At 36.6% G+C, this 26177-nt stretch overlaps 2 protein-coding genes across 9 annotated transcripts in view; one reads left to right on the top strand and one right to left on the bottom strand.

Annotated features, from left to right (window-relative positions):
• The window catches only part of ERP44 (endoplasmic reticulum protein 44), a 40263-nt gene extending 33858 nt beyond the window's left edge, over positions 1–6405 (top strand). For both annotated transcript variants that reach the window (XM_072412060.1, XM_072412061.1), the window contains exons 8-12: positions 150–266; positions 700–811; positions 3482–3623; positions 5227–5329; positions 5974–6405. In XM_072412060.1, the coding sequence (XP_072268161.1) occupies positions 150–266; positions 700–811; positions 3482–3623; positions 5227–5329; positions 5974–6078 (579 nt within the window). In that variant the 3' untranslated portion in view covers positions 6079–6405. The remainder of the gene's footprint in view (positions 1–149; positions 267–699; positions 812–3481; positions 3624–5226; positions 5330–5973) is intronic.
• A 1493-nt stretch (positions 6406–7898) lies between these two features.
• The window catches only part of STX17 (syntaxin 17), a 39146-nt gene continuing 20867 nt past the window's right edge, over positions 7899–26177 (bottom strand). For 4 of the 7 annotated variants that reach the window (XM_072412065.1, XM_072412062.1, XM_072412066.1 and 1 more), the window contains 5 exons: positions 19761–19968; positions 16638–16732; positions 16466–16516; positions 11568–11654; positions 7899–8626 (listed from right to left, as the gene is read on the bottom strand). In XM_072412065.1, coding sequence (XP_072268166.1) covers positions 8390–8626; positions 11568–11654; positions 16466–16516; positions 16638–16732; positions 19761–19968 — 678 coding nt within the window. In that variant the 3' untranslated portion in view covers positions 7899–8389. Of the gene's footprint in view, positions 9504–11567; positions 11655–16465; positions 16517–16637; positions 16733–19760; positions 19969–26177 lie in introns of all 7 variants that reach the window. The other 3 variants (XM_072412068.1, XM_072412063.1, XM_072412069.1) reach the window with 3 other exon arrangements.

Genomic DNA, 26177 nt, shown 5'->3' with positions numbered 1-26177 from the left:
TTGCCTGAAGAAAAGTTTGAGCAACATTTTTCATGTTCTTTAAAAAATTCTGTCTGTAATGTTTTCATCTTTGTATAAGAATGATTCTTTGGTTCTGTTTTTTTCTGTAACAACTTTCTATATGAAATAAGGCATATTTTTTGTTGCAGGAAAGTGTCCCTGATATGGTGTATTTGGGTTCACTCACAAACTTTGACCTTTCCTATGCTTGGACTCAAGATAAATGTGTGCCCCTTGTACGAGAGATAACATTTGAAAATGGAGAAGTAAGTGGACTTTGTTTCATTATTTGTACATTGAAAACTGTTTGGCCTAGAGATTGCACCTCAGATGCCAAATGCTGGGTTTTGTGTAAATTTAATAATTAGCATGCAATTTGTAAAAAGTAATTGCTCCCACCGGTCAGTTTGGTGACATTCTGTGGTTAGGTCAGTGTATACGGAGTGTAGACTCTCACAGTGTATACCCTTTCCAGAGGGTTACAGGTTCTTCGCATTTGCTCATACAAACCATATTGGCAAACAACAGGGTTTAACATTTAATTCATGGTAAAATAAAATATATAATACATTTTTCAAACCAAAAAATGAAAAAGCCTTATGTACAAACAACATTCGTATTAGGGACATTCTTAGGATTTGCAATTTTATCATATTATAATATATTATCATTTTATTTTATTTATTTTTTTTTATACAGGAGCTGACCGAGGAAGGACTTCCCTTTCTAATACTTTTTCATATGAAAGATGATAATGAAAGCCTAGAAAAATTCCAACAAGAAGTTGCACGACAGCTTATTAGTGAAAAGGGTTAGTTTTCTTGCCTAATATTTTTTGTACTGCTCTCATCTTATTGCTAAATGTTATTAATTTATATTAAATGGTAATTAATTAGTGGCAATAAGCCTAAAATAGGGGGCTGATCAATACCAAATATGACCAATTTGGCAGTTTTACTTTTATCCTTTGTAGGGGAATATCATGTTATAAACAATTTGCTGTTAAATTTCTATGCATGTGTAACCTCAGTTTAACAGAATTTGCGAAGGATTCCCAAACCATCAATGCATGATGTATAGAAGCAAGTAAACCTTTAAGTTTAGTAATCCAATTTTAAATTTAAACAAGGAATATTGGATAAACATGGCAATTTCCTTTTTAAAGAAATAAGTGGTCCCTAAAGAACTGGGTACCAAAAATATATATAATAAAAATTATATATTAAATATTATCACATATAATAACTGTAGTGGTCTGTTTATTTAAAGATATATTTAATTGTATAGTTAATGGTTTCATTCTGTCGTAATGAAAAGGCCAGAGGGAGGAAGAATTTTATGAAGTTTTGTGCTTGTACCAATACTTGACTGTTTGTTAATATACTAGGGTGATTGTCTATTGGGAGTAGGTGTTTTTTGCTCCCTACATCTTTACTGTTATTTTGATTGAAAATTAATGTTGATATGCATTATGATATGATATGCATGTAAATGTGTACATTAAATTGGGTGACAGTTGTGCTGGGGGTACAGTACTGCTTGTCCCTTGATCAATTTATCCTGTTCTGTTCTATGGGGAGGGGCGGAGGAAAGACATGCAGCAGAGGTCCAGCTGTCGGGCAGATCATGAACAGTGTCAGAGGACATCTGTACTGCCTGATTTGCATCCTGGACAAATGTTTAGGTAGTGAAAATGTAGTGTATGTGTGTACTGTAAAATCTTGTTTTGTTATCCTGCTGATATGGTTTTCCATCATGTCATTCCCACTGATTAGATCACTATAAAAATCCTAAAGATTTTAAACCTTCCTCTGTTTTCTGCTTTCCCACTGAAAAAAATTCCCTGATTACCTGTCCTAGTGACTACACATAAAATAAAGGGGAAATGTCCCTAGTGCCATAGTCTTGTTTGGCGCTTACACAGGGCTTTTTTTCCCTAGTCCCAGTGGCTTTTTTTTTAACCTGCTGTACATTTTATTTTTTTTAAACCTGCTGTACATTATAACAGATTCAGCAGGAAGTATTTAAATTGTCATATGTAAAATAGCCCTTGGCAAAAAAAGGTGTATGCTGTAAAACAGTAGCAATTTGAATTGCACAGGTAATAATATTCCAGGTAATCTTCCTTGGCTCAGCTGTATGTATGTATGTATTTTTTTTTAAATATGTTTTTATTGTGAACTATTTTATTACAATATACAGAGCAAATTGTCATGATATTGAAGGATAAAACATTTACATAAGGTACAATATAAAAACTTTGGCCAGATGAAATAGCATTTCATTACCATTAGTTTTTGGGCTTTTGTTAGAAAGGTGAACAAACAAGGTGATGCAAAATTTAAACAGTAAAAAGTAATGTCATATTGGTTGCAAAGAACGCAAAAATAATCATATCAGGAGTCCGCAGACCAATGCCTAATAATGAGAAGTAATGGATGCAAACTCCAAGCGCCAGTGGAGTCTACAGCCATGTATTTTATTTTTTTTTTACTGTTGCTTACAATTGCCTTCTTTTCAGTAAATTTCTTGAGTCTTTTTGTTCTTGCTAATGTAAACCTTTTTTAAAAGGAGAAAGGGGTCTACCATTGCTGACATGAAATTGCTTGTTGTCTGGCATTTATTTTGACCCTGTGGCTTCGGTGCTTTGAAATTTCACCTGGAAAGCACACAGGAAAGCAAATCATGGAAACTGTCAAAAAATGGTCCTGGTTAGTTGATTAAAAAACTTGGGGTCAGATGGTTAGCATAGCAGCCAAACAACTTGCATGTTCATCACTTTTTCTGTGGTCATTTTGTTTCTTCCTTGGAATGCAGTTAAAAAAAAAAAAAACGTTTTCTTATTTTCAGCAATTGGATGTGGTAAACCATATTTATTCTACCTCAATATATTTGCTGTAGCAATTTTCTAGCTCACCTAATTTTCCCAGTAGTTCAAAGCTCCCTTTAGAAGATCACAGTAAGCAGTATCATTCCAGACAACTAAAGAAAATTGGTACTTTCCTTAGTGAGCAGCTTCATGTGTACTGAGCACTAATACATGTACAAGTTGGCCAGTGCTAAAACAGATTTTAAAACCATGTATTTTAGGTATGCTTACACTGTTGATGAGAGTAACTTATTGCAGAAAATGTAATCTTTAAAACAAAAAATGTACTAAAAAAACTTTACTGTAATACAATTTTAAGTCTTTTATTTTGGCCCACTATGCAGGGAACTACATCTGCATTTGGGCAAGGCAATTAGGTCAACAGTACTCATCCTATGCACACAGGTACAGCTTATTACTAGAATTACTTCTCATGCTATATGGATTTTTTAAATATATAGCATCAAAGAAATACAGTTTTTCTATACATTGCACTTCTTATAGCATCCTGTATATTATTTTGAACTGATTGATTCAACCTTTAAAACATAGACTGGTGACTTCACAAATTGCTTTACTTACTGGAAACCTTTCCCCCCCCCCTCTATGCAGGATCAATAAACTTCTTACATGCAGACTGTGACAAGTTCAGACATCCTCTTTTACACATTCAGAAGACTCCTGCAGATTGCCCTGTAATAGCAATTGATAGTTTTAGGCACATGTATGTTTTTTCGGATTTTAAAGATTTATCGTAAGTATATTTTATACTATTCCACCCCTTCTTAAAATAATAAAATATTTCTGTATTAAATGTCTTAACATGGTCAGACAATTGCTATTCATCAAAAAGCTCTGTTCTATAGTGTCTAATAGCAAGGCCAGTGCATGTGAAAGAAAATCACTCCAAAGTATATTACAGAAACAAATGGAGAGTGACTGATCCAATTGTAGACACAGGTGTCAAAAAATGCATTTATTACAAATGACTACTTAACATACACTCAAAATTGGGCTTGATAGGAGCATTAGATTGTAAGCTAACATAACTAAAAACAATAAAAACAACGTAAATTATCAGTGCTTTTTCAATAAATTATAATAGCGTATGCTGAGGTATTAAAACGTATATGCACATCCCCCACTCACAGAGGTTTATGCAAAAGGGGCCAAGGCTTCATCTGAGTATTTGGTCCAGTGGGCACTGTGCTTCCCTTGGGTTAATTAGAAATATTGGGATTTGGTAATGGCTTAAAATAAATATATATCTAAACTGGCATTCTTTCAATATCTAATAGCTTTCAAAACATTGTTGAGATTCTGTGGCAGGGGTGTCAAACTCAAATAGACAGAGGGCCGAAATTAAAAACATAGACTGACTTGGGGGGCAAACTTGAAATTTATTGAAAAAATTGAGGACGTTTACTACGAAGACTAATTTCTCTCTATCTATGCAGCCTGTGTGTTGTTCATCCTCTCACATCACAAGTTTGTCTGACACTAAATATTACACTACGCAGTCTCTGATGGATTGAAACAAACACAATGCCCCTGGTAGTCAGGCACCATGTGATCATTGCATAGGCTTTGTGCCACATGATGGGTGTACAGGAATATATACATATATACATACATGGGGATCCCGCCATGTGGAAAGGAAATGAATGCAGATTATCTAGATCCTCAGCCTAGTACTGACTGTAAGTCCTCCCAGCTATGTACTACAATTATAGAAATACAGTTGGGACAATTTATCCCATTGTTTTCCTGCTGCTGATACTACCTGATATAGAAGATTCAAATTAACTGCGGTGCTGCTTTCACCATTTGTATGCAGAACTACAGTTACAATGTATTACTGTAGGTGCCTGTGATGTGTGAGAGGGGGGCAGGGATATCTCACCTCCTGTTCCATAGACGCTAGTGATGCCGAGACTACAAATCCCGGCATTACTTACTATAGAAAAGTCAATAGAACAGAACAACAATGCCAGGGACACGCATAGGCCGCTGGCCTATATATGCGAGTGATGCTGGGAATTGTAGCGGCATCTCTTGCTGCAATATGTAGTAGCGGACAAGCAGGCCGGATGTAATTTATTTTACGATATCTTTGGGGGGCCAAAAAAAAGGACCTTGCTGGCCAGAGTTTGACACCCCTGTTCTATGGTTTACTTACTTTTTTTTAAAATGGGCCTGTGATGGGGGCAACATCCCAAAAAGGCTCTTGCAAAGTTTTAATCTTTGAATTGCTTCTTGATCTGTAAATTGATGTGATATAAATGTTAAAATGTGTGCATTATGTTTTCATATATCCAACAAACCATTTGTGTTCCTTTGGAATAAATCATTTTCAGGATCCCTGGAAAACTAAAGCAATTTGTGTTAGATCTACACTCCGGTAAGCTACACAGAGAATTTCACCATGGACCTGATCCAACTGATGTATCCCCTGGACAGGTATTGTTCAACAGTATGATTTAGTGTAAATTTCCTTTCTCATAATGGGGTAATTTACCCAACAGATTTTGGCAAATGATAGACCTAAACCATCTGACAGTTTCTTATCACTGTTTCTTATCACTTATCACTGTCTTATCACAGTTTCTTATCATTCTTATTGCTGAGAATCCTGCTTAAGATTTTTGGGCTGCTTTGTGGTAGGTGGTATAAGGGATTGTATTTATTTTTATTTAATTACTTGGTATTGTTGAGAATGCAACTGTGCACAGGTGAGCATCTGTAAGCAAGAACACCGAAAACGTCCAGAAACTTTGTTAGAAATGGTGGCAGTAAGATCTTGGTGTTAGAATATCCAAGATATAAGACAGGGCTTCAAAAATCAGAATGTTTTCTCATGTAGGAATGCTTTTTTTTTTATAAAAGTACTGATAGGGTGGAGAGTTTTACCGTTTTAACATCCCAATTTGAACATTTTTACCACAAATATTTGGCTGAGGTCAAAAGTGATTTTTCACAGCTGCTTTGAAGATTTAGAATAAAATATTATTTATATATTTATATTATTCTAAAAATAGTATAACATACATACATACATAGATGTGTGAGTGAAAATTGACAGTTTTAATTTTTACATTTTATAGCAAACTCAAGATGTGGAAAGCATACCTCCTGAAAGTTCTTTTCAGAAGTTGGCACCAAGTGAATATAGGTACACCATACTGAAAAGGGACCGTGATGAGCTTTAAACACTTAGAACTACCTTGAAGCCTTAACATACGATGATCATGTTTCAGTACGGTCAAATAAAGTTAGCCTATATTTTGATAATTGTATTTTTATTTGGGATAAACAAACAGTAATTAATGGTTTATTTTTATTTGTTCCCACTGTTTGTAAATATGTTTGTGTTAGTGGTTTCTCTCTGTACAGACTTTTAAATCCATAGAAGACAAAATTCAAACCCTGTAAACAAGCTGTCCCGTTTTATAACTCATAAAAATGTGTCATGACAATATCAATGAACTGATAAATTGCACTCCCAACCCCAATAAATTAGATTTTTTTGGATGTGGTCTGTGAGTGCGTTGTCTTTTTCTGTGTTAAATTTGAGTAAGCACAAAACTTAAATATACATTTTTGTTTAATTGGCTAGAATTTCATGTGAAGCAAGCGCAGAATTTGTGCAGATCTACACAATCCTAAATATACCCGCATACTGAAGTGAAGCTAATGCACCTTGCAATGACAAAAATGGAGGAGAAAGAGGAAAAGGAAAGGCTTTTATGAGACACTCATACACTTTCTAATATAAAACATACATTTTTATTAAATTGTAAATGTTAAAAAAAAGTATTAGTATTAGAACAATATTTGAATAATGTATGTAAATCATGTCATAACACTTTCAGTACCATACAACTTTTTGTACATCTAAAAAGCAAACAAAAGTACAGAAATCAGAAAGGGTCCCCCTTCCCGACACATTTGGCCCAAAAGTGCTTGCTCAGGGGAGTGTGAGGGACCCCAAAGCAACACTAGAGGAGAGAACAACAAAAACCTATATTTGCAAAGAAACCAAAAAATACAGTGTATTATCTAAAGTCAGCACTAAAAGGAAATGTCTTCCAATGTCATCATATTTTCATGAATTTATCACTTACAATTGATGGTGTCAGCAATATTCAAATTCTTTAAAAACAGCGAATATCAACTGCTGGGATATAATTGCAGATCTGATTGATAAGGAAATTGTTGTGTTCTGGTGAAAACATAAAACCTTAATACATTGTATTTTTTGGCTTCTTTGCAAATATAGTTTTTTGTTGTTCTTTCCTCTAGTGTTGCTTTGGGATCCCTCACACTCCCCTGAGGAAACCCTTTTGGGCGAAACGCGTCGGATAAGAATAATGGTGCCAAAGCACACATTCAAAATGTGAAGTTTTTATTTACTTATCTTTTAGAAATGTTGTGGTACTGGGCAGGGTAGAACACCTGGTTTGGAGCTAAAGGCAAGAATGTTACAGGGTGGGCTGCCTTGAGGAAATTTATTAAAAGTTGTCCTTTGTTTATATGTGACTTAGTTGAAAAGTTCATTTCTGATGATCCTGACAGCACTTCCTGTTGCAGACTGACATTGCTTTGTAGAAGTGTTGCTAACCTGCTGTGTAAGCGCAATGAGTTGGACTTTGGCTTCTCTACCCTAAAAGCAGACCAATGGGAAACGGAGGTACTGACCATAGCAGGCTAAAGTCTTGTTTAACTTTGCAGGATTTATAAAAAAAAAATGTTCTTAAAAAAGTGATACATGTAAAACATATTGGTTGGAAAAAAATGGTTAACATGTACATTAGGACCACAAGCTGACCTTCAATTGCTTTGGTAAAAATAAACCTGCCATATTAAAAAATAAAGGCCTTCATTTTAAAGCACCAAAAGAAAATGGACCTTTAAATCACGGTACAAGTATGTAGCCAGCTAGGCAAGTATGACTCTTGCATTTTGTGTATTCCTCTTACACAGGTTACCTATTGTAACATAGTTTCTGTCATTTCAAGACAACATCTAATTTCTCATTTTAAATACATAATTTCAAAATTTTATTGACCATTTGTGCACAGAAAATAGGATTAAAAGTGTAATCAAAATGCAGAGCCACTACAGGTCACTAAATACATATCTTGCACCTGAACTTTTCCTCAACGTCTTTGCTTAAGTGCATGTTGTCAATTGCTGGAAATAATACACTAGAGGAAAAGTCTGGAAAAGGTAGAGTTTGACTTAACATTTGCAGCAAACAAAACACTTTTTACTTTCGCAAACCACATTGAAAAGAAACTAGGAATATGACTGTATACTATATGCAACAAAGACGCATAGAGCTATTACTTAAACTGTACACTGGATGTTGACTGTGGTTTTACTAATGCCGTACCTGAATAAGAACCTTCAGTGGTCTCTACACTTGAGACAACTCAACATTAAAGACAACATTGGGACAACAACAATTAAAGGCATTTCTTAAAATAATGTGGGATTATATAGTTATTGACAAATTCTTCAGGTGAATTTTTCTTCTTCTTCTTGGTTAAAATCCTTTGTATTACAGGCCAGTTCTTCAATGTTTTCCTTTCTATGTTGTAAAATTTTTCCACCTGTAAAGCCTAGAAGTCCACCGCCAATTGCAGCTGCAACACCTGATACTTTTAATCCTACCAACAAGCCGATTGGACCTCCAACCAAACCACCAATAACAGCACCTGCTGCTGGAAGCACTGACAGCTTGTATTTTAATGCCTAAAAAAAATATTAATAACAGTCTCTCACGTAGGCAATATAAATCAAAAGCAGTTAACAATTAACTTTATTTCTTGCCCAAGGGATACAGGAAGTCATAAACCTTTGTGTTATGTTGTCAGAAAAATAGCAAACAAATACTGTAGGCCAGTCATGGGATATAATAAATATGCTACCAGCATGCCTTTTTTATTTGCTAGTGTCCAGAGAATATGAACATCTTTTGTAAGGTTCCCTTCTTTAAGATCAAGGCTATGTTTAGAAGCGAGGTTTTTGACGTATTGAGGGCTAGAAGGAGGTCTCTACATTTAACCTTAATCAGGACATTGTCCACTTTGTGTCTAGCTCTAGTTTACCAGAAGATTTCTCCTTACTATTCCCTGTTCATTCAAGTTCAATTCTTTTTCTAGCCATTCAAGATGGCCCTAGGAAGGGAGCCCCTTCTCCTTTCAACACTTACTCCACTAGGGCTTAATAGTCATATCCTTTAGGACACCCTTAAAGCTACATATAGTACCCAGTTCCCAGTTGTATTGTTGTTAGCAGTTGTATTAATTGTTGCCCATCATTTATTTTTAACGTTTTGACTTCCTCTATCCAGCAATAAATTAAAAAAACATTCCATTTCTTGAGGGACACAGGTCCCATGCCTGTGTTACTGCTCAGCTACTAAACTGAGAAATGTTGGTAGTAGGTGGAGTTATCCTGGGGTTGGACCACTGTCTTTTTGCTGGCCAGTATCAAATCCTCCTCTTGGGGGCCGTATAATATTCCTCTAGGTACTTACTGCGTACCTCAATGAAGCCTGCTGGTCCATTGGTGGATATACATGGGTGTATATGTATGTGGAGTAATAAGGACGAATAAGGAAGTTATACTGTTTAAGACAAGGAAAGAGAGATTCCTCAATATAATTCATCTCAATGCCACATCCCTGATAAGGACCATAGCACAAGAACAGAAAAGAAAACTTGGGGCTTTATAATATTAAAAACCTTTATTTCAATACAAAATCACTACAATTTGTGACATAAAACCATCTATATTGAGCACGGACTCCTGTTTGAACATGAATGATGCTAAAGCCATCGATGTGTTTGAGAACGCTTTTTTAGGACATAACGGGATCTTTAATTTCAATACATGATCATATATTCAATATTTGTATAGTGCATATATGTATATATAATATACACACATACATACATATGCACGCACATACATAAATGGACACAACACCATATAACAACCATAATTTATAGAGAAACTTTAATATAGTATAACTATATATAACTATACTATACTATAGTATATCTCCATGTCAAGATCGCTTCTGTGTGCCAGCGCTCCATGTTTGTGTTTGACTTTTGACTTTATTGCATAGTGAAATTCAAAATATATGATTTCCTCTTTCTGTTTCTCTTCAATTTCTTAAAGAATTCTAATAGTAGAAGTGTTGAACCCCGCCATAACAATATGTGGCGGAAGTACACTGACAAGGTCTCATCTGCAAAAATCTCCCTCTCCCATCCCCCCAGATACAGGTTGGCATAGGCTGGGATTTTTATCACCACTCTTATTTATTAAAAAGGTTCCTTTGGAGCTGCCCTGCTCTTCTGGTATTTTCTCTTTGTGTCTTTACTATACCTTTACAAGAGGTTTTTGAACAGTCATGAGCAGTTCTTAAGTGTGACTATTATGTTTCCACATAAATTATGGCTGTTATATGTATTTGTGTCTATTTATGTATGTGTGTGCACATGTTCATATGTATATGTATGTGTGTATATATATATATATATATATATATATATATATATAAATATTTACGTACTATACAATTATTGATTATGTTACCATGTATTGAAATTATGGATCCCTTGTTATGTCCTGAAGAAGAGTTTTCAATTCCTGCGAAACGCGTCGATGACTTTATCATCATTCTTTGATGTTCAAACAGGAGTCCGTGTTCAATATAGATGGTTTTATGTTACAAATTGTGCTGATTTTGTATTGAAATAAAGGTTTTTATAATTTTTATACCAGCGTCAAATTGTCCTGTAAAGTCCCAAGTTTTCTTGTCTGTCCATATACTGTGCCTTTATTTATATACTGCATTATTCGCTACACTGAAGCATGAATCCATACTGCTCCAATCAGACTCTGATACTCTGTGTTATCTTTTCCATACCATTAAACATACCAGTATTTTCTTAATAATAAGCAGAAACTGTATGCATTCATTAAAACTAAGTTTAACCACCCTGCATTTCTCCATCCCACAACCACCAAGCATGTGCAGCTCAATGTTGGTTGAACCCAGCATTCCCAGCTTCCCATGCGCATGATAGGAATAACTGAACTCTGGCGCATCCCAGCCAAAGATTGTCTTCCTGTGAGTAAGATGGTTGATTAACTGCTGGTTTTGTTCCACTTTAAATCAAGCCTAAGATTTCAAAATCACATCAACTTTAATGAAAAGGCACGCTTCTGCTAGTTTTTTTAACCAACAAACTGCTTTTAAAAGAAGTAGTCATTAGTGGGTGTAATAAACATGCTAAATGTCTCTTCAGAATTAAGTGGTCTATGATCAAATATCAGAAACCAATGAGACATGCATTAATGCACAAGTGTCACTTATGTATAATACAGGGCACCCTCACTGTTCATCAATTCATTTATTTAGAAACAAAGAATCTCTGAACTGTGCCAAATAAAAGATGTCTGATTCTTAGTACTAAAAGAATGATTGTTATAGCATATCACAGAAGAGATTGATTTCTTCTGTACTAAGCCCTCCCTTCTACCCATATGTCATTCCTTTTTTATTTCCTTAATTGCTGTTTCCCTCAGCATTAAAGACGGCAAATCAATTGGGTTAATACAGAAGATTGCTAGTAGGCAGAGTACCATTGATTCAACAGCAGGAGAACATCCCTACCTTCCCCAGGTTTTTGGTTCCCTCTTCAACATTCACAGCAGCAGTGTTGACATGGTCTTCAATGCTGTCAATCTTCTCCTGCTGAGTCTAGATGCACAGGAATTATGAGTGAGATTTCTTGCTGGGAAGCAGCAGAAAGCCAATACACACTTTTTAATTTTTGTAATCATGGACCCTGCAGCAGCTTTCATCTGCAGCACTGTGTAGCAGCACAGCTGTTAATGGCAGCTCACTAATAGCACCTGATAAACAGTGCTGGAAGGAAGGAGAAATTAAAAATAAAGCTTTAACCATTAGACATCCATCTTCCTTTTCTGCTGCTACTTTAACTTAACTAATTTATTTGAATAAATTAACATGCTTTAAAACACATGTCATATTTACCTTCTCCTTTAATATAAAGTCAAACATTTACCAGTATTGATTGGTGTGATTAAGTGCATACTCCATGGCTGGCATCTGTGTTACCTTTTAAGGACTTACTAAATAGTGAAGGGGGATGAGGATGACAATCTTGAAGTATGCACCTTCATGTACAGTAGTCAGTAATGGAAGGACCAATATTTTATCCTGACTGATTTATTTAAACTTCAAAATGTGCCAATAGATATGGGTTACTGTCATTTACAGATTACCATACATGAACTCTCTGTTTTGGTACATTTACCTCCCTATAAAACCAAGATACTTATCCACAGGATCAATATCAGGTTATTTCACCACACACTCAACACTGTCACACCCAACGGTCCTGAATGATGTATTTATTGCATGTAATAACATGTTTATGGGTGTAGAAAGGTGTATAGTGTATTTTCAGCTAATGCATATTATTAAATTTTTACAGTGTTCATCTCAAAGCAATCCTTTGCTATGACAAGGCATCATAATGGCTTTAAATGTATTTGAATTCCTTTCAATTTAAAACAATCTTTGGCAAAATATTTATTGAAGAAGCTCAATAGTAGCTTTAAGTCAGGGGTCCTCAAACTTTCTTTTTTTTTATTTTTTTTAAAGTTTGAATAAGAAAAGAAATACACAAATATAATGGGGGTAAACATAAGTGAGGTGAAGCGAGTGAAGCAAAACAGCAGTGTCAAGAGGAAATTAGGTGGGTAAAATAATAGAACAGTGATCTGTTGGGGAAGGCAATTGGAAAAAGGCCAATGCAAGCCTAAACTTTCTAACAAAGGGCCACTTTACTCTCCTTCTTATCTTAGAAGGACCAGGTCGTGGTCTGGACCAACCAGTGTTCAGTGGAAGTAGAAAATACCTTAGCATCTAACCCTTTACACTGTCAAATGGAAACTTTAATGTAAATGTTTACAGTTATCCCCTGCACATCCTAACCCATGTCAGAAGATATTTTGTTGATGCCAAAGTTGCAAATTTCTCCATTTATCCTTATTTAAATTTACTAAATATTATTCTAATTTAAATTTCTTTAAACAGCTAATTAGGTGGGTACTTCTACTTTCTTTATTTTATTACTATACCAGTGTTCTCCCCAGAAATTTTTTTCAGCCGGGTGGTGGGAAGCTGTAGCCGTAGCTTTCTAGTGTTCTAAGTTTTAAGAGTGTATTCCTTTGTAGTAGTGTAACAGTAAATAAATATAATGAATGTGGTGTAACAAGTTAGGCTTAGCTCATATTAGCAGCAAAAAACATTTACCCCTTCTGAGTGACTTCTGGCAACTGCTAGGCACCTAGGATTGGTAACAGGCAGTATGTGCTGGACACCTAGGATTGGTAACAGGCCGTAACTGCTAGGCACCCAGGATTGAGAACAGGCGGTAAGTGCTGGGCACCTAGGATTGATAACAGGCGGTAAGTGCTGAGCACCTAGGATTGATAACAGGCGGTAAGTGCTGGGCACCTAGGATTGATAACAGGCGGTAAGTACTGGGCACCTAGGATTGATAACAGGTGGTAACTGCTGGGCACCTAGGATTGGTAACAGGCGGTAAGTGCTGGGCTTTTTCAGAGCTAGACGTTTTTTAAGCAGCAGTGGTTCCTGGCATTAGGAATAGACAAATGTAACCTTAATGCCAGTGTGAATTCAGCCTAACTTCAGATGTGCTCCTGAGGCTATATTTAGTTAAAGTGAACTTTTGTGAAAACATTTTTTTTTTCACTTGATTCTTTTACAAAATTAGCCCAGCAGGCTCATGCTGGCTAAGCTTCCACCTTTTCTCTAATGCTCACTTGTACATCCAGTGCTGCCTTGCACTGCGCATGCATGAGATTGAACACTTTTTTTTTTTTTACATTATAAGAAAGCCTCTGAAGGTGCATGCACAGAAGGAGCAGTGCAGAGCCTCTTGGAATATGAGACACAAATATCCCAGGAGGCTGTGGATTTCTCCTTTGGTCTTTACTGAAATGAAAGTGAAGACTGAAGGGGAGAGGTCCTCTCCACAAAAGTGTAAAAACAAAAAAAAACCACATTTTTCCATTATATAACAGAGAAAGTCACTCTTTAATATAATGTTAAAAATGTGGAGATGCTTTAATAGCATCATGCATGTGATATCAGATGGGGACAAGACAGACAGTGACCCCATCTTATCACTGTCCATATTCTTTTAAAAAACACTGTCTGTGAAGTTTATCCGCAGTGTGTAATGTCATCTGCAGCGCAGTGTGATAGCAATGTGAGTGTAAAAGCTGCTTGTCATATTCTGCAGCCTAACAACTCGCTGTGTTCATACCTTTATATCTCCTAAACGGTTGGTTGTATTAACTTGAAATTTTTAAGGTACACGTTGAGGTATAGGAAACTGAAACTGTAGGTGCAAGTGGGGGACACTTGTGGTTAAACCCTTCTAAAATGTAATTAGTAAGGCATTATGAGAAAATAAATCTCTACGTAGCAAAGTTTGCTGCCTGCTCTGGTACACATATGTGTCTGCATCTTACCTTAAACCCTCTTTCATCACCATGGCATCATTACAACATTAAAAAAAAAAAACTGTCCAAAATGCACTTCCTTGTTACACATGACTGTAACCTTCCAGTACCTCAACCTCAATAAAATTTTTTGGGCAGAGTTCATTTTCCAATGATGCCATAGTGATGACATTTTAGGGGATGTTAGTCACAGATGTTCCCCACTTGTACCTATATTTTTGGTTTCTTACATCTCCCCATTCCCCAATTAAAGTTCAGAATGTTAGTTAAGTGGACAGGAATGTGTAACAGGGCAGGGAAGCCCATTTTAATGGGCAGAGTGTTTTATGCTCTAATGATGCTGTAGTAATGAGATTGTAAGGGGAGAATGTGCCCGCCACTTGCACCTATATTTTCAGTTTTGTACCCCCCACCTCAGAGAAATTGGAGTACAAGGAAGAGAAGCAGACAGTAGTCTCAAAGGTATAGATTTGTGACAAGTAGGTATATATTTAGGGGCCCGCCCCAATGCTCCTTGCTTTGTTAGTGTCCCCAGGGGGTCCTCAATTTGCATTTTCAATTTAGGACTCCTAGTTGCACTTTCCTCTGAAATAGCAACCCCAAAGTTCAATTTTCATAACATTTTACATTTGTGACCCCCATATCCTGAAGTTCTTTAAAGCTGGGGGGCTGAAATTGTAGTACCTAGTATCTATGAGGGTCCCCTGTACACCCTGAAAATTACAAGTCATTATGACATACATATTAGGAGATATGGAGGTTTGTACACAGAGAGCTGTGAGGATGCAGAACCGCATGCAGACTTCACACACAGCTCTAGCAGTGGATACATTTCACCAGCAGCTTTTTTTTTTTTTTTTAAATAGAAATCCGAGCTCGTGCTATCAGATAGGGGGGAGGCTGTCTGTTTCTCATTCACATGAAGGCTGAACTGTGTGCTCACCTCTCATCACAGCAGCAATCCTCTGAACGGATGACACAGAGCACAGATGGCACAGAGCAGCCTCACTGAGATCCGTGCAGAGGATGAGTGCTGCCGAGGAGAGGTGGGCGGGGTATTCAGAGCAGCCGGGCGGAGCAACCGGCTAAAACCCTTTCGGGAGAACTATGCTATACACAGTATTTATATAGTGCCAACTTATTACGCCGCAGTTTACAAAGTCCAAAGTCATGTCACTAGCTCTCCCTCAAAGGGGCTAACAATCTAAAGTCTCTATCTCAGTCATGTGTCATTGCTACAGTCTAAGATCAATTTTTGAGGGAAAGTCAATTAACCTAACTGCATGTTTTTGGATTGTGGGAGGAAACCGGAGTACCCAGAGGAAACCCACGCAACATGGGGAGAACCTGTAAACTCCATGCAGATAGTGTCCCGGCTGAGATTCAAACCTGGAACCTAGCAGGCCAGAGTGCTAACTACTGAGCCACCATGCTGCCCTACTTTTTTACGTTCAGTACAGGTCTTACATTGCATAAAGGAAGCAAACACTATGAGAAAAACATAAAAATATGCAAGCAGGTATTACAGTATATCATTTTGAGGATATGACATTTTTTTTCAGCACAAAAGTGTAACTACTGTATGATTACCTGAGCATCAGTTCTATATTCATATTATTTCTTTATAATATTGTTTACATGTGCAGTGAGAAAAAGAGAGTTTACAATACCTAGTTGCTGATAGAATGTGGCATACACTGATTGTATTATCTGTACCTATATTAGACTGTCATGCAGGAAAAATATTACTGTCAATTACTATTCACAAATTACATTATTCCTTCTCATAAAAATAAAATTTCATCAATTTACATCCTCCATCATTTGTGTTTATGTATATGTGTCACAGCCACATTTTTCTATTTTGTAAAGAGCATTTAATTAGCACAACAAAATGTGATCACTACGTTGGTGAATCATATTGTATACACTCGGAAAATTGAAATTATACGGAAATGTGATTTAAGCATTGGACAACTGCATACTTACATGTACCAGGTGAGAAAACTCATTTACCATGTCATTTAGGTCAAGTAAATCCTAATGGTAAAGAAACAGAAACAAGGCAATCCTAAATAATAAATTATCCTAATTTCCTTTATCTATCAGATAATATGAACACATATGTAAATAAATGAAGTATAAAACACTGAGTTTTTACCTTTTCCAGTGATGTCCAGGATTCTAAGGCAATCTGATCTTGAAGTTCTATGAACTGATTGTTAATTTGGATTTCAGAATCCCCTACACAAAAATCTACAGAGAAAACATACAACATAAAAGTAAATATGAAAACCAGGAATAAAACCAAAAATAGCAAAACGTGCAAATTATTAATCAGTATACTAGGCTAGACCTATGCTTCTAACCATTATTCATTCTGATCAATGGGGATTTCTCCCTGGCCACGAAGCTCGGGACAACACTATTAGAACGATAAATCTGACTGATTTTGCCCACGTGCATTGCAATTCCAACATACAGGGAGTTGGTGTAAAGTGGCAAGAACATAAGGTAGCAGCGTTTGCCGATGGTTTGCTCTTTTATAAAACCTCTCCCAGGACCTCCCTGCCTAATGTAATAACTGAATGAATGCGCATTCAAAGATATCAAATTATAAAATTAATCTTCGAAGCACTAGCTCTCTCCATTCCACAGGAGCTCACTAGTGACCTATCTCTTTATTTCCTGTTCAAGTGGGTGAAAACAGCTATCACTGATCCTGGGACCCAAATCCCTGCTGTTCTTTTTTTTTGCTGGTAAATCTAAATTTTCTGCCACTATTGAATTGATTAGAAGGGATTTGGTTCGGTAGATGCAACATTCTCAAAATGAACATAATTCCCCATTTGCAGTGTTTAATGCAAACACTCCCAGTTCACTTGCACCATATGTTGTTGTACAGGTTTCGGAATTTCTCCGCTTTGTCCATGTGTAAAGATGCAGGTCCTTCGACTGCCCAAAGTGAAAAGGGGTATGGCTTTTCCGGACCCGATTCTTTATAAAAAGGCTGTGCACCTGGCTTGGTTTATACACTGGTGCAGGCATCGGGACCAGAAAGCATGGGTGGGGTTGGAGGATGCTTTATCGCCTGTGCCATTAGCTGAAGCACTATGGTTCCCCCTGATGCTCTTACAGGAGGGCTTAAACATCCGCTTAACAGTCTGACGATGCATATTGCTCAGAAATATTTTAGAGCAACAGGGTGACGGACCTATCCATCGCCACTGTCTCCTGTGTTAGGTCATCCACAGTTTTGGCCAGGACTCTCTGACCCATTTTTTCGTTTATGGAGGGTACAGAGTGTTCCGAGCCAGACATTTTTCAGATGGTTCGAGATGGCTTGCTGTGACAGCGTTGCAATCGGAGCACTTTCTTCCCCACTGGGTACCTGGTGGAATCTGGTGCAACTGACGCACTTTTTAAATTTCCTTTCTACTCCAACTCAGTTTGACTGGCCGTTGTCTCACTTAGAACCCACCTGCATTGGTGAGGGTCCATAAGGAGGGACGTTGTCATATGTCATATTTCGATTGCTATTAGAGGGGTCTGCTCCTTCCTGTCTCTTTTTACAAAATGGGAATGGGACCTGAATACTGTCTTTTCGCCGGAACAGCTAGAACAACTTCTATACTTTGGTCACAAGCATCAATAAGTAACTCCTATCAAGAACTGAATTATAAACTACTGACTCAGTGGTATAGGGTCCTGGCTGTCCTGACAAAAATTTATCTGCAGGTAGACACTCACTGTTGGAGATGCAAGACAGACTGAGGTAGTTTAATAACATGTATTTTTGGGAATGTCCCCCCATAACTCTATTTTGGTTCCAAGTAGCAGACATCATTTACAAGTTACCAAAATGTGTCTATTTGCAACAAACCGGAATTAGCTCTGTAATATTTGTCCACTTTCTCAAAAAAAAAGTACCATAATTCTTTGCTTAGACATCTTTGGAAGCAAACTTCTCCCGAGACAATATCCCTGTGGTTCCGCCTGGTAAACGAGATTATGTTGATGGAAGATCTCATGGCGACCAGGGATAGGCAATCCGAGAAGTTTATTAAAACATGGTTTTACTGGATGCAATATGCCACCACCCCTGCTTATATAGCCATTAAGAGTTTGCATACGGATGAGGATGATATATAATTAGATGGTGGCTCTCCCTGTTTTAATGTCTAGCACTTCAGAGGTTGGATTCTCTTAACCCTTATCAGTTTATGCTATGATGCCATTTTTTCTCTTCTTTTCTATTTCCCACACTCCCTTCCCAGGTTTCCCCCGTAGCTATCTTCCTATTTCTCAATCTTGCGTGTTTCTTCCCTATGTTTTATCTTTCCTTTTTTTTTTTTTTTTCTACTGTTTACCTGTTAATTTAGTGGAAAATGACTCCAGTGACTGGTTCTTGCATTATATGTTGATTGTTCTGATGGATATGTTGAAATATTTCAGCTGTTCTATGTCATTATTTGATCTTTGTATTTCAATTTTCTGTATGTTTAACTGGTTACTTATAAAAATAAAGTACAAAAAAACTACTAAAATGTTTGTTTGCCCTAGTTTTTTTAACAAGTTGCAGAACTTAGGTGTAAGGGGTATGCAAAAAAAAGTAACTTGGACATAACTAGAATGTCCATGTGTTTTCTCCCACAGTACTGAGTCTGAGAAAATCACTGGGACCAGTTGTTATTTTGACAGGCCCTCTGTTTAGTGTTTTTTGCTTATTCTGCCCCTTTGGGGAGACTGACTCTCTTTGTGTGTCCTTGTGATCATTGTCACAAAACACAAAAAGTGAGGGGAAATCAAACATTTTTAAATGTCTTAGGTGCAATGTGTAGAGAAAATTCCCAAATGTAGACACCTGTTCAGGGGACAACTTTTCAAATACTGGTTTCGGAGTTTAGGTGTTAGTTACGCCCCCCCCCCAAAAAAAAAATCATGTCAAGTTCCTTGGACATACCTAGTATGTTTACCTGTTTTTTATGACTGCTGGGTTTTAGTCTGGGAGAGGTCCCATGGAAGGGAAGGAGGAGCATGAGTGGGAGCTATCTCTCTGCCATAGGACACAATAGCAATTGTCTTTGGTTGGTCCCTACAGATCATTAAATGACGTTGGGAGACTGCTGTGCACATACTAGATTTTTTCTCATAATGATTATGACAAATTTTTATTATTGAGACAAATGAGACAAAAATCTAGCATGTGCATAGTGGTCCTCCAATATTATCTAGCAAGTGTGCACACACTACGTCTGAAGGATAAAATAAGTAAATCATTTACCTTTTGAAACAGAATTCTGCTCTTGAGTTAAACTTGCTTCATTTATGAGTAAGTTCTCCCCTGTTTTTGAGTGAATCTCCAAAAAACTACTGATTGAATCTAAAGCTAAATTTTTTACTGGATGCAACACTTTTGCCAAGGCCTGAAAATCATCACTTCGCACTTTAAGAAAAAGGGTTTCCATCTGCTTGATATTGGCACGAAGTTGCTGTAAAAATATCAAAGAAATTAAGTCAGTTTAAGTAAGTATCAAGTATAATAAACATGCAAAACAAAAAGAGACATTAGGACTGTTTTACTAAAGATGGTTAGAATGTTTACATAATAAATTATGTGAATATTCACTTTTTTATCCAATCATGTGTAGATAAAAAAAGATAAACATGTATTTGCTTTTCAAATGATTGGTTTGGTAAAGTGAATCTTTACAAAATTTATTGTACGAGCATTATCAAAAGTAAATCAGCTTCAGTTTGTTCATATGATCATATAGTGTTCACATTTCTATAGCCTGTAATATTGCACTATTGCATTTTAAACATGGATTGTAATACAGCCCATTAATAATCGCAGACACTTTATTAGCATTTAAAGAAAAAAACAATTTAAACTTTTCCTTTGCCAGCCTAGTTTTTAAGTGAGACTATTGATCTGATGGTAGATGCACCCACGCCAGCTGCTCCTCAAGAGTTTCCCTGCAATGATTTGTGACTCCTCTGGATGTTGAAAGAACTCTTGCAGCTGCACACCCAATAGGAAGTGCCCATGTCATGCAGGAAATGACTCGTAACTGTAACTGTAGAGATCACATATCAACACGCAGCTCATAGACACATTTTTTTAAGACTCATTGGAGTCTATTTATAAAGCAGGGAATCGGAAATTTACTGAAACATTCCTTGGTGGAAAATTTTCCAGGACCATGTGTTTCAATAGCAGCAATGAATTGTCACCGTGGAATGCTTTAGTGAATGTCAGATTCACTGCTTTATAAATACACACCATTAGGTAAAAAACTTTAAACATTTTGTAGAACTTCAAACCTGAAATCAGCTTGTGTAATTTGCAAATACATATGCTCTATGCATATTTTGAAATCATTCAAAAAGTACCCTCCATGAAAACAGTTGAGTTTTTAAGCATATTTGAACAACCAAACATTAGTTCTTTATTTAAACCAGACGTATAGACAAAAGATGATATACTAAAGTTACACAATGTATTCATGGGATTATAGCCAGCATTTTTAAAATAAAACCTAAACTCTAACCTAACACTAATACATTTTTTCACAACTACTACTTTAACTTGGATTCAAACGGCCATGGCTTTTTTATTGGCTTACTAAAATCCCTAAAGTTACCAAATAGATGTTTTTTCAATATTTATTTAACAACTACTAATGCAGACTCGGCCATCACAGCTCAAGTCGGAAACTAAATAAAATTCTATTAAGGTCCTCTCCAAAAGAAGAGACCGTGCCACATAAATTAGACCGTGACAAAGAGGGAGGGAGGGAAGAAGCTTCTTGCTCTCTGCTGCCAATGGCTCTTTCTTTTATAGGTTCCTATCCACGTGCTGTGACCGTTGGAGAGGAAGGGGCTCTTACTCTTGTGGATCTTCCATTGAAAGTAAGTACCCTGCAATATTAAAATGAGGCTATGCGTATCTTAGACATAAGAGAGCAAAGCAAATGCCCTGTATTTGCTGGCATAATCCCATGAAGGAAGCTAGGCATTTGCTACGCTCTATTATCATTCTCATAATCTCATAAAAATACAGATTTGTTGTGGAATAAAATATAACATCCTCTACATTTACCACTAAAAAACCTGCAAAATTTAGTATTCTGGTAGAATATATAATATTTAAACTTCGGATATTGAGAGTCTGGTGTTCTCTTTGCTTTTCGCGTGTGCAAGGGATTTCCAAAGATAGTAAAATTATTTGAACTCAAAATAATTCCATTGTAAGAAAAATAATTTACAAGTACCATAAATTTCAAATTCATACCAACTTGCCCAGGATTAACCAACCCATCAAATTCTAGCCTTACTGCAAAAAGTTAGCTTGCAAAGAGAAAGAAGGGAATTTTAAATCCTAAATTCTTTTCTATAGTATAGTGGAGCGATACCTTGGCTAACGAGTGACCCTGCTAACGAAATTTCCGGGTAACAAAGCCTATTTTGTCAACTCTTGTTGCTTATTTTGAACTCTTCTCATACCAGTATCAGTACGGTGCACGCCAATTGTGACTTTAAATTTGAGAGGTAGGTGTGATTTATAGCTTTATTCTTTACTTGGCTAAATTCTGCTATGGGGGATTGATTTAAAATTAGTAAATTATTTTCTTGTTTAATTAAATAAATATTATGCTATACAGTATGTCATATTTCTTTTATATTTTTTATAAAACAAACTTTAAAACATAAAAAAGTCTAAAAAGTCCAAAAAAAGTGAGCAACAAACCCAAGGGAAGCAGAAAGTTGCTCACAATTGAGCAAAATACAGAAAAAATGTCAGCATATGAAAGAGGAGGATTTAGGGGCTAAGCATGGCATAGCATCATCATCAATAGCTACAATTTTGAAGAAGGAGGTGGAGATTGAGGCAGATTCAGTTGCAGCCGGTGTGAAGATCTTGGTCTCTCAGTTCCAAAGAAGTTCTGTGAGTGAAGAAATGGAAAAGCTAATGATGATCTGGATTAATGAGCATCAAATGGCCGGTGCCAGATTATCTTCAGCAAAGCCAGAATGATTTATGAAGATTTGAAGAAAAATGTGGCAGGACCCAGCAGTGCAGAGGAAGAATTCAAAGCAAAAGATGGTTTGAGAAGTTCAAGAGAAGGTCAGGGATCCATAGTATTAGACATGGAGAAGGAGCCAGTGCAAAAAAAGAGGATGAGATGTTTGCTAGGGAATTTCAGGAGTGGATCATCCTTCATGGATGCAAGCCAGAACAAATGTTTAACTGTGACGCAACTGGTTTGTTCTGGGAGCAAATGCCCAAAAGAACTTTCATCACAAAAGAAGAGAAGCGTATGTCAGGTTACAAACCCTATAAAGATAGACTTACTCATTTTTTGCTAATGTAAGCGGTGATCTCAAAATTAAATCCAATGTTGGTCTACTACTCTGAGACACCAAGAATTTTCAGGAAGAATGTTTGCAAGTCCCTGCTTAGTGTTTATTGGAAGTCAAACACCAGGGCATAGGTAACAAGAAGGATATTCACAGAGTGGATCCTGGAGGTGTTTGAACCCACAGTGAAAAAATAACTGAGAGAAAAAAAAAAAACTTACCTGAAAAGGTTGTGCTTCTTCTGGAAAATGCTCCAGGACCTGCACCTGGCTTGGAAGATTTGGAGGAAAATTTTACCTTCATCAGGATAAAATTTCTTCCTGCAAACACCACGTCTATTTTGCAACCCATAGAACAACAGTTAATATCAAACTTTAAGAAGTTGTATACAAAACACATGTTCCGAAGATGTTTTGATGCAACTTCATTTACCAGTCTGACTCTGAGAGAATTCTGGAAGGATCATTATCATATCCTTCATGCTATTCAACTCATTGCCATTGCATGGGACAAAGTATCAGTTAGGACACTTACCGCTGCCTGGAAAAAGTTATGGCCAGACTGCTGCAAAATAAAAAGTGCTGATTCCACTGTTGAAAATGCTGAAGAAGCTGCTATTGAACTTGGTGCTGAAAATGCTGACATAGTAGATAAGATAGTCTCCTTGGGCAAAGCATTACATTAGGAAGTAAATGAGGAAGATGTAGAAGAATTAGTTGAAATAGCAACGCAAAAGATCTGACAACAGAAGATTTTGAAGAGTTGAAATAGCAACTGGATCAAGAAAGGGACAAGGAATATAAAAAGTGCTCATCAGAGGGGGGCAGCAACAAAATGGGAAGAATGCCAACAGGTGACATTACAAAAAATGCTGTATTGCAGAAAGTTTCAGGCTTTGGCTACAAAATGGCATCCTAACAAAACTGAAATGAACAAACTTCGTGGCCTTGGTTAAGACAAGTGTCTGAAAAAAGTGTTCAGAAAAAAAGAGAAGTTCAATCAACTTTGGACAGATTTTTAACTTCTCCACCAGCAAAGAGACAGAGGCCAGCTACTAAAGAGGAGACTTACCTTGAATAAACAATGAAAATTTGGAAGAATTGTAAAAATATTGTGTACATAGTAAAATTATTCCACAGTACTTTCCATTGCATTCTTTCATTCTCCTTCATCCAATTGGAAAGCTGTTCATCTCAGCCTTTGGTGAGTTTATGACCTTTTATATTGTGCTTTTTACTAATATTATAAAACTTATCTTTAAATTGTGGGCAACATCCAGAACGAATTAAGCGATTTTCTATAAAAATCTATGGGACATCACGTTTCAGCTAATGAATGTGATTCCAGAACAAATTATCCTCGTTAGCCGAGGTACCATTGTATAGTAGCATCAAGGAGCGAATGTAGCAGTAACGACTAAACCTTATAGCTCTAGGTTACATCTTCGACTCCACTTTGGGTGGAAAAGGTGCCCCACTTTGGGAATTGAAGATAAAAGTTTTTGGATGTATGTAGGGTTAGCATGTAGTTTACAAGTCCTGATTCTACTGGCTCAGTGAATGATCGCCTCCTTCTGTCACTAGGTAGGTTTCCTGACCAAAACAGATGACAACAGACAAAAGAGATGTTACCATTTACCCAAGTATTATACTTGGCACACAGTGAGGTGGGTAATTGAAAAAGGTTGTCAGAAATATCAGGAAAGAGGGGGTCTGTCTGCTATAGAGACGTAATTTAGAGTCCGCAGGGCCAGACAGCCTTGTGCCCAGGGCCTAGCCCAGTTGGGGATAGAAACCCAGCCAGCCTGGAGGAACAGGATAAACATTTGAGAGCAAGAGGAGCCTGGAGGTCTATCAAGGTGTCTGCTGGGGAAGAGAACAGATTGAGAGGATCCCATGATCCTTTTACAGTCAAATATAAAAAGGCACATAGATGCTATAGGTAAAGGGTCCAAAAATGTTGCAGGAAAAGACAACACACAATAGCTAATCTGTGTAATCTGGTTTCTAATTTAAAATGTATTATGTAACTGTAGTTTATTTTAGTAACAGTCCCCTCTAGTGGTTAGTAAAGATGAAACAGGTTAAATAATATTTTTTTTGTTTTTGAACAAATTGCAAGACATCTGGAACAATGTCCTTTAGAGAGATGAGACCAAAGTGCAGATATTTGGCCACATAACACAGTATCACACTGGTGGACCTTTAATGATTTTAGCTTGTTTTGCTGCCACATGACCTATGCACCTTGCAGTTAGCGACAGTGAGCTTCTCTGTAAACTAAAGTATTCTAAACTCAACTGTAAGGCCATTTATGCAAAAGCTAAAGCTTGGCTGATAATGGGTCATGGGGCAATGGTCCCAAGAACACCAGCAAATCTATAACAGAGTGGCTTAAGGAGTCAAGGTGCAAGGTGTTGCAATGACTGTGAAGGAGTCTTAAACAAGAACTATACTCAAAAACTAGTCTTTCAATTATTATTCTATTCTTACTTACTTGCACTAAAATGTCAGTCTTCCCTGGTGGCACTGGCTGGGTCAGCTTGTATCCATGAATCATTCGGTTGACAAGCTATAAGGGGAGGAGGGCTAGGGAAGAATTTTATTACTTAGCTGCTTTGTTCGTAATTAAGTGAAAAAAAACTGAGCTGATTTCTCCGGTAAATATTGACTAAAGGTTTTCTAATGCATTTACAAGCATCTAATTTCAAAGAAAAGTGTGAACAGGAGAATATTTCATATCACAATAATTAATCTGATTTATTTGCACACAAACAGAGCAGAAGTCCATTGGCAAACATTTAAATAGCGCAAAGGAAAAAAATTAATATTATGGGCAGGGTGTACTATCAATTGTCTAAATAATGTAAACAATACAAAAGTATATTTTTGCAATTTTTGTTTTAACTAAAATAACAAAAAAATTTACTTGGAGGCTAATGCACCAGCATCTTTTCTATTTCATCAGTTATTCAACACAGCAAGAAAAATAAAAATTTGCTTTCTTTACACTGAAAAACTACAACACATATATCCTAACCTAGGTCAGAAAAAAGCCAAAAATGGATTTCATGTATGATTGCAGTATTTAAAAGCACATCATGTTACTTTTTTTTGTAAATCCAAACACCCATTTCTTCATATTCTCCGTCTGTTAAGTTTTTCTAAGAATGTTAAATATGTAGTCTTTCATAAATGGGTTCACTTAGACAAACACATTAGGAACTTCATGTTTCTCAACACACTGCTAAAAAAAATGTGCTGTCTCATTGGGACACCATGTTGTTGAGAGGTGTAGGAGGTAAAGAGAAATCTCATCATAGATCATTCGTAGAAAA

Source organism: Pyxicephalus adspersus, chromosome 5, assembly GCF_032062135.1.
Source record: "Pyxicephalus adspersus chromosome 5, UCB_Pads_2.0, whole genome shotgun sequence".
Taxonomy (NCBI): Eukaryota; Metazoa; Chordata; class Amphibia; order Anura; family Pyxicephalidae; genus Pyxicephalus; species Pyxicephalus adspersus.
Note: the sequence above shows the minus strand (reverse complement) of the source record. Positions and strands in the feature narration are given on the sequence as shown.